The sequence below is a fragment of the Scomber japonicus genome, chromosome 14, assembly GCF_027409825.1.
Source record: "Scomber japonicus isolate fScoJap1 chromosome 14, fScoJap1.pri, whole genome shotgun sequence".
NCBI classification, from domain to species: Eukaryota; Metazoa; Chordata; class Actinopteri; order Scombriformes; family Scombridae; genus Scomber; species Scomber japonicus.
Genome location: NC_070591.1, coordinates 9,101,809 through 9,110,740, shown reverse-complemented (window position 1 = coordinate 9,110,740; position 8,932 = coordinate 9,101,809). Strand labels below are relative to the sequence as shown.

Here is an 8,932-nt window from a genome sequence, read left to right as displayed (position 1 = left end):
GTGTGTGTGTGTGTGTGTGTGTGTGTGTGTGTGTGTGTGTGCTCAGTCTTGCGTGTTTCTGCACAGTCAGTGATTGATATGAAAGCTTCTTCTTCCTCAGAGCTGCTCGGCCCTTCTCATCTCGTCATGCGTCTGTGAGGGAAGCGCTCCTGATTAGCCACGCGCGCATGTAGCCGGATAGAATTACCGTGTAATCAATAGCTCCTCTGTCTTGTTTTCCAGCGTATCGCTCTCATATCCTCGGCACGCGTGTCAGCATGTCTGTCAGCTGCGATGACACTCCGGGCTTTTTGACGACCAAGTTTTCAAACTGTATTTTTGCCAAAGAGGACCTACACTAAAAAAGCACATTCTTGCTCTAAAGCAGCGGCCTCAGGGGGCAAACTAACAGACTGAGAGAGGGGTTATATTCATGCCAAAGTTCATGCTGAGTTGTCTTTGGTTGTTTGAGTTGCACCGCTCATGATAGTAGCAGCGAAGGACTGAAAAATGTCTCACTTGCTGCACTCTTTTAGGTAAGAGAGGAGTTGAATCATCCAAGATATGAGGCAAGAGTAATGACACATACAGGAGTAAAGGATATGATAGTTGACTGTGCTTGTATAAGGCTTTTCTAGTCCTTCAACCACTCAAAGAGACGACTAACATTCACACACTATTGGGGTAGCCATTGGGAGCAATTTGGGGTTAAGTATCTTGCCTAAGGACATATGAGCATGTGGACTGGAGGAGCAGGGAGTCACAGTTTACATTAGCCGGTATTAATATAACAGCAATAAATAGAGCCATAATAAGCCGGTTATTGTTTCTGATCATCAAAGCCAAGCTGAGTCCTTATCAGTGTTTATGAACACTCTTCTGGCCTCTGCTTCACCTTCAGCGCCTCTTTGACCTCATGTTGACAGTGTGAACTCTTGAAATGTTTATTTTGGACATCCTGCGAATAAAGTTATGATGGCCATAAAACTCAGAATGAGCAAAAAGAAACAAAACATTTTTCTTTAGTTATGACGCAGATATGTTTTGTTATGATAGATACTTTTTTTTTAAACCCAAAGACGCTCAACAGAAAGAGTCTTCGTCAAATTTCTATTTTCAAAAAGGAAAGTATTAGAGTGAAAGAGAGGCATTGATTTATGTGTGTGTCTATAATCATAAACAGACATAGCATAGTTTAGTCCCAGTGCCTTCATAAAGACGTGGCCGATGTGCTAGTAATAACAAAAGTCTCACCATTACTTGACATGATTACTTGACACATATGTTACCTGACATAAGAGCTCTTTGAAGAGTTTGATCAGAAACTTTTCAAACCAGATCGAGCAGATGTTTTAAACTCAGTTAAACATAATAAAGCAAAGTAAAACCCTAATAAACGTGTGTGCAAGAGCATGAAACTGATTTAAGAGCACCAAATAAAGTTTCACACAAGACACAATATTCATGACGACTTGCTAAAAACGCTGCTATATTAACATAAAAAATAATTTCGCCTTCACAGGTTCCTGTAATTTAGCAGCAGACTGAAATATTGGGACTTGTCTTCCAACAAATGAATATAACACAGACTTTTCCACAGGTAAGACTAATAAAAAACACATATGACATAAGGGCTATGATGCTAAAACACACATAATTGATCCTTCGTTATAAAAGAGGTGAGAGAGTGTAGACAAAGGAAACAGATATTAGACAATTAAGGCAGGTGGACCTTGAACTGCTCCATCACACCAATATGGAGCTACAATATTTGCTTAAACCTTATCAAAAATGTGTGTGTGTGTGTTTCTCTGAGCTTGAACAGCAGTTATGGATTTTCATTAGCTGCTGAAACAGCTGGAGTACATGTGGACGCTCACATCATTATGTTTTAAGTTATAGTTATTGTTATGGTTACGTCTAATCATACACAGATCCTACCTCTCTCTGTATTTTACCACTTTTACTTTTAAACACCGGTTTTTACAGTACATCAATTTTGTTTCTTTGTCATTTGGTCTAGGTTTTTTTTGTTCCTTGTCTTTATATTGTCGTTGGTCTACACTTGTTCTGTCTTCTTATCAGCTTTGCAAATGAACTGTGAAGCACTTTGAACTAGGCTTTACACGATCAGGATTTTTGGGGCTGATCACCGATCAGTGAGTTTAAATAAACCGATCACCGATCCAGTCACCGATCAGTGAGTTTAAATAAACCGATCACCGATCCAGTCACCGATCAGTGAGTTTAAATAAACCGATCACCGATCCAATCACCGATCAGTGAGTTTAAATAAACCGATCACCGATCGGATCACCGATCCGATCACGTCTTCTTTGTCCATGCTCCGTTTCTTAAACTCGCCGTGCTCCTCCTCGTATCCCTATCCAGGTACATTTGTGCTATTGAAACATTTTGCAGACGCTTCCCCACGAGGTTCTTTAGTGTTGCACAGATGCAAATAGCTTGTGTTTTATCTGTTTGCCCACAACACCCACATGTTTGTTTGAATCTGACAGCTAATGATTCAAGATTCAAAAAACTTTATTGTCCGTCACATCTGGACAGGGCTCAAAATGAACTGCAGGATTCAAACAAATGTCGGTGGTGTGGAACTTCTTCGGAGTAAATGAGACAGATAAAACACAAGCCATCTGCAATCTATGCAACAGGAGCATCTGCAAAATAAAATGCTAAATATCGGCCGATCCGATCGGCGTAAAGCCTACTTTGAACAACATTAACTTTATGAAAGCTGCTATATAAATCAAGTTTGATTCATTGATTAATGCTGAAGCAGATTTAGACTATAGATTTACTTTATACATCCACAAGCAGGATAGTTCAGCTAGTTCTCCTAACAGAGATTTATCCTGACATATTTCATAACTGTACCTTTTTCTATGATTTTACATACTCATATTCTGACTTTTAATTATTTAAAACTTTCCTGCTACTTGTTTTTTCTCTCTCCATCAGTTAGTATAAAAATGTAATGAGTACTTTATTACCTTGTCAAGTACTGCATTAGCCTGGATACTGAACTTTCCTCTCATCTCATCGAGCTCTCTCTCTCACTCTCTCTCCATTATGTTGCTGAAGTGGAAATGTTTTATTGGATAACGACTCACTGCGCCACTAATGATAATTATGGAGTCGTTAGTCAACCAGTCAGCCACACACACACACACGCAGCCAAGTTGATATAAAGCAGTGGAGCAGTCATCCAGTGACTGAAATAATCTAAGAGTGATGTTAGAAGATTAGCAGAATTACAGATTAGCAGCTATCACAGAAACATGTGAGGCAAAGCATCTAAAAGACCAGAAAATTAACCAGATTAGACATTCAATTGAGTTAATAAATGAATAAACATGTCAGTTTATCAATCTATACAGAGGTTAATGTATCTATTTATCATGTGCCAAGTAGATTTGATTAGATTAGATGATGTCCTACCTGCTACAGATGAGAGGAAACAGAAAATAATGTTTTAATGAAAGATGCTCGATATCAGGTTTCAAAGAGAGGGGGGGCAACACTGTGAATGGTGCTTCATTTCACTGGCAAACACAAACACTGAACTCATTAATGTTTTAATGGTTAGTCTGAATTGATTCTGGCGTCTATGTGGCTATGTGAGAGGAATGCTAACTCTCTCTCTCTCTCTGTATTTCTGCTCCACACACTGGCGTCGACAGCATTTAGGCCTCAGATAAAGACTTGACGTTATCTTAGAAATATTAAAACATTACAGGACACTCGCCAAGCCAAGGCTCCTCCTTTGGTCACCGCTTTTGTTTTTTTTCTATCTGACAAGGATGAAAAAATATTATTAAAAATGTTTGGCTTGTAGAAGAAGAAAAAGTTGAGGGTGAAAGTAAAGTTAAACCTCTGAATTGGTGAAATCACTGCTCTGCTCGGTTGAACACGTAAAGAGTGGTTTCTCACACATTGCATCTGCCACTAGTTCAATATGTTCATTTAAGCCAAGTTTACACTACAGTGGGATTTTTACCTCAATTTTTTGCTTTGTAATCTTGTAGTGTGAAATGCTCAATGACGGGAGTTTTTGGGACATCCAGCGACACAGCAACCAAGGAATACGTTTAAATATCACTGGCTGGTTGGATGGTATGGTAGAACAGCCAGCAGGTGAAAAGTTGGTGGAGCTTTAGCAGCAGCATGACTTCCTGTTTAACATCTCCTCAGACTTAATCGGTACTCGATACTAGTGCTGCACGATTAATCTAATTGCAATCGCGATATCAGCCCGAGTTATTAAGGATTTAATATCACATTTATGCGTGACTGATGAGTTATTTATGAATGATTTGTGGTTCAGAAGTTTGTTATTTAGACTAATTATGTGAGGAAATTCTGTGACTGGGTCAGAATGTGAACAGTATGTGAGGGTTAAAACTTCAATCTACGAAGACAGCACTCATCTTAACTAAGACGTGAAAATGTAATTGAAGAAATGTCCCAGGTGAAGTGAAGCTCCCCGCAGAGAAATCCAGCGAGAGGCCAAATTACCTGACTAATTACAGAGGATTTAAAAAAACATCAAAAAACATTCAGTCTGGCTGGATGGATGAAAACGCTCATGCAAACTCACCCAACCCCCCCCCCCCCCCCCAACCACCACCACCACCCTCCACATGATAAGTAGAGACGAACAACTGATCACACCTAAGGCATGGGAATCACATGTGAACCTTTGAACTTGTAACCTACCGGTTTGCTTCGACTGAGCCTTTCAGTGCCAGACAGGAGTATAAAAATGACTGTTTACATTTTTACACAATGTACATTCAAAAAGCATATACAGGCACACACACACACACACACCACACACACATACATGCATGAGATCACTCGTACAGATTAAAGTGTCCGGTCTTTTCTTCCTGTTATTGATTGTTGAAAATGAAAGCGGCGCTGTAGGGTTTTTTCTTTTCTTCTTAAAATTCACTTTTAGAGATCTACTGGAGCTCTGGGGACTGTTTCCAGTCGGCGTAGATGGAAAGTTTCCACTGCAACAATAACATACCGTACTGATGAAGTCCAAGGAAGGCAGAAACCGTGAGCCAACGCTTTCTCTCTCTCACACACACACACACACACACACACACACTTCTATCCAGGCATGCAACACCACACACACAGAGAGAGACAGCCACACACACACACAGAGATAGCCACACACACACACACAGACACACACATACACATGCACACACTGGATGTAAAAGGCAGACATTTCTCACATCAGACATTTTTTACAAATCCTATTTTATACAGGAAAACTGACATTTAAGCCAAGTATTAGCGTCACACACTGGCTGGTGGCAGCATGAGATGGGTATAATCTAACCCCCGAACATAATAACAGACTTTATAATATGTAGTCGTCTACAGAAAAGTAGCATCTGAAGAAAATCTGAGCACTACGCATCTCAGAGGGTTGATAAATTTAGATTGTATGCCTTTATAAATCACTGCTACTACTACATAAAACTACAGATAAGAACTAAATTAAGCATCTAGATATGCGTATATATAACTGTGAACGTAATAACAGACTTTATAATATGTAGTCATCTACAAAAAAGTAGCATCTGAAGAAAATCTGAGCACTTTGCATCTCAGAGGGTTGCTAAATTTAGATTGTATGCTTTTATAAATCAGTTATTACATAAAAACTAAATTAAGATAAGAACTCAATTAAGCAACTACAAATGCGAACATGGTAACAGACTTTATAATATGTAGTCGTCTACTTAAAAGTAGTATCTGAAGGAAATCTGAGACACTTTGAAGCTCAGAGTGGTTGATAAATCTAGATTTTATGCCTTTATAAATCACTGTTGTTACATAAAACTACAGATAAGGACTAAAATAAGGAACTACAAAATGTGCATATGTGGATTGAATAACATAAAAGAAACTCACAGCTCAGATTGCAAAACAAAGCGTACTACTGACTATGAGCCGAGCCCACCCGCCCACCCACCCTTTGCTCTGGGAAGAGATGTACATTTTTCTCATTCCTTTCTCCAACACGTTAACATCTGTCCCAGGTCGAAGCTGTGTGGGGCTGTATTAGTCACGCCTACAGCAAACCGCTTGAGAATCCGTGTCTGCAGGCTATGTCTTTTCTTTTTTTCTATGCTTTACCAGTCACTGCTTTTCACTCATGACCTGCAGGCTTGAAGTTTTGGTTGCATGTATCCATCCATCCATCTATCCATCTATCCATCTATCCATCCATCCATCCATCCATCCTTCTCTCTACTTTATCTTCGCCTGATAGTTCCTCCTCCACCTCCCTGTAATGTATATCGTTCATTCATTCTTTACTACATTAGTGTCTTTGGGATGGATGTACTTTATATGTGGAGGCTAAAGCTGTGGGGAGAAGCTGCTAAAATAAGGCAAAAATCCATGTAACAATATAATTTGATGTCATTATTTCTAACAGCTATCCAGAAGAAGACGAAGGGATGTAATGGTATTGGCTTTTTATGTTTAGTCTTTTTAAGTCTAGGTTATTATATCAGTATGAACAAAATAGACACTTTAAATGGCTATTACTGGATGTATATGTTTCATAAATAGTATTTAAACAATTTCAGATAGCTGATGATAAAAAAAATCCCATAATCCTGCATGAGCCAACAAGATTTCTCCCACCATTATAATAATCTCTTAATTTCCCTCCTTCCAAACAGGTCAGAGGTCAAGATCAGATGCCCAGCAGCATCCGTGGAGCTTGTTAAAGATGTTATAGTGGTTTTGCAACAAGGGGCATTTCAGGAGGAGGGCAGCTTTGAACCCAGCCCAGCCCAGCCCAGCATCAGGTTAAAGAAGGGGGAAAATCTGTCTCTGCCTGCCTACCAACCTTTTTTACTCAAGACTCAAAACCAAACAAATTCAACATTGGTGCACACGAGAAAAGACCATAGCAATTTTACAAGGCATCCGGGGCCCCTCCCAGCATGCAGACATGCCTGCACACCAAGGAGGGAGTATGTGTGTGTGTGTGTATGTGTGTGTGAGAGAGAGAGAGAGTCTGAGTGCCTGTGTGTGTGAATTATGGCCACCAGGAACGAGCCCTGCATTCCAGCATAGACAGAGACACACAGTTTTCATGGGGCTTAAATGACAGCACTGTGGTTGCCTGTAATCCCCCCTCCTTCTCCCCCCAAAAAAACCCAAAAAAACTCACCATTTCTTAGTGCATTCCACCATCAGTTCCTGATAGGAAGCCACGAATTGAAATTTGGAGGCATGCTTCCCCACACGTTGCAGTCTCTTCCACACCGAAGCCATGTTTCTTTGGATATAGGGTAGTTTCTGTGCACCTATCCCGCCCTGGACTTCCTTCTTTTTTGGGGGGGGGGGGCTTCCTTCGCACGAATTCACGCTAAGTGTGTGTTTATAAGTATCTGAGCATATCCAACCCGCGTAAACACATAGCTAATGTTTCACTGGAAGCACACTGGTAATAAAAAAAAGAGAGAGAGAGATAAGACTGCACATCCAAGTCGCGTCTTCTGCTGGTCTTTTTTTTCTTCTTCTTCTTCTTAAGAGCTGCCAGATAAATCCAAATGTAAGAAAGACAAAAAATCTCTGCAGCAGCGGTCGAGATCTGATTTGACGGCGTGCATGATGTTATCAAGAAAATCACTCCACGATTTCAAAGGGCATGGTGATGAGTAATCCACTGGGGTAAAAAAAAAAAACATCAGATTTTCATCCTGCAAAAGAAAAAGAAAGAGAGACAGTCACTACAGCAACAGCTACACTATAAAGGTTTAAAACGATAAGTAACTCCACAATAAACATCCGATATATATATATATAAAGGATGCTTTGTCCGAGTGATAGCTTTTTACCAATATGGACAGCTTGTAGCACTGCAGCTGTGAAATCACTACAGTTGTATCCACACTTTGTATATTAATGTGTAAGAATGTGGAGGACACTACTACCAGCACGGTGTGCCGGCCTGGCTATTAACTGTTTGATGATTTAAAAAACAAAATGTATATATATATGAATATATTGCTCTGTAACAATAACAAAAGAAGAGCTGACACCACGCTATAAATAAGTCGTGTTGCAGGGAGAAAAAAAACCTGCACCGTCACCCGAAATTGAGAACCAATAAACATTTTTTTTTGTAAACATGGGAATATATTGAGCCGGAATGTCTCTGGATCCAGGGAATAGTCCGAGCCGGAATGTCTCTGAATCCAGGGAATAACCCGAGCCGGAATGTATCTGAATCCGGGGAATAGTCCGAGCCGGGGACTGATTCAACAACCGCTATGCTAACGAGTTATTATAACGCCGTGAAAACTAGGTTAACGGTGCCGCCTGTATATGACACTCACCTCACCGTGAACGCCAAAGTGTTATCCCTTTTAAGAGGCCTTATCTGTGGAGGAGAGATGGCGAACTGTCGAGCCGCTTTGCTAGCTAATTATCGCCTGCTGCTTCTTCTTCTTTGGAGCAGCAGCAGCAGCAGCTAGCCTGCTAGCCATCACAACACGGTACGAGTCCACAGCAGGTAAACGACAGCGTCAAAACTGAAGACATTTACACAAAGCGACATTAATCTGAGTTTCTCCTCCCTCCCCTCCCCAACCTAAAAAAAACTTCCAAGTTAAACAAAAGTGTACAACCCGCCCACCGGCAGGTATTCCCACGGCAAAGTAGTCCGATAGTTACTGATAGTTTGATCACCCCGCTTGTGTGTAAAGTTGGCACAAAGCTAACACACAAGATTCACACTCGGGTATTTCAAAATAAAATAAGTAATTAAGCTACATCTAGCTAAATGAAATAAGATCAGGTATCATCATTAATATAACTATTCCTAACTAATCCTAAAGCTATGTTCTTTCCAAATCGAATAAATCGAGGCTTTATTGCTCTTTTTTAC

General features: G+C 40.2%; 1 protein-coding gene across 1 annotated transcript in view; it reads right to left on the bottom strand.

Moving 5' to 3' along the window:
- ehbp1 (EH domain binding protein 1) overlaps positions 1-8,701 on the bottom strand; it is a 167,907-nt gene extending 159,206 nt beyond the window's left edge. The window contains exons 1-2 of the mRNA XM_053332881.1: positions 8,382-8,701; positions 7,211-7,742 (exon numbers count right to left, since the gene is read on the bottom strand). Of these exons, the coding sequence (XP_053188856.1) occupies positions 7,211-7,314 (104 nt within the window). The 5' untranslated portion in view covers positions 7,315-7,742; positions 8,382-8,701. The remainder of the gene's footprint in view (positions 1-7,210; positions 7,743-8,381) is intronic.
- Positions 8,702-8,932: the final 231 nt, after the last annotated feature.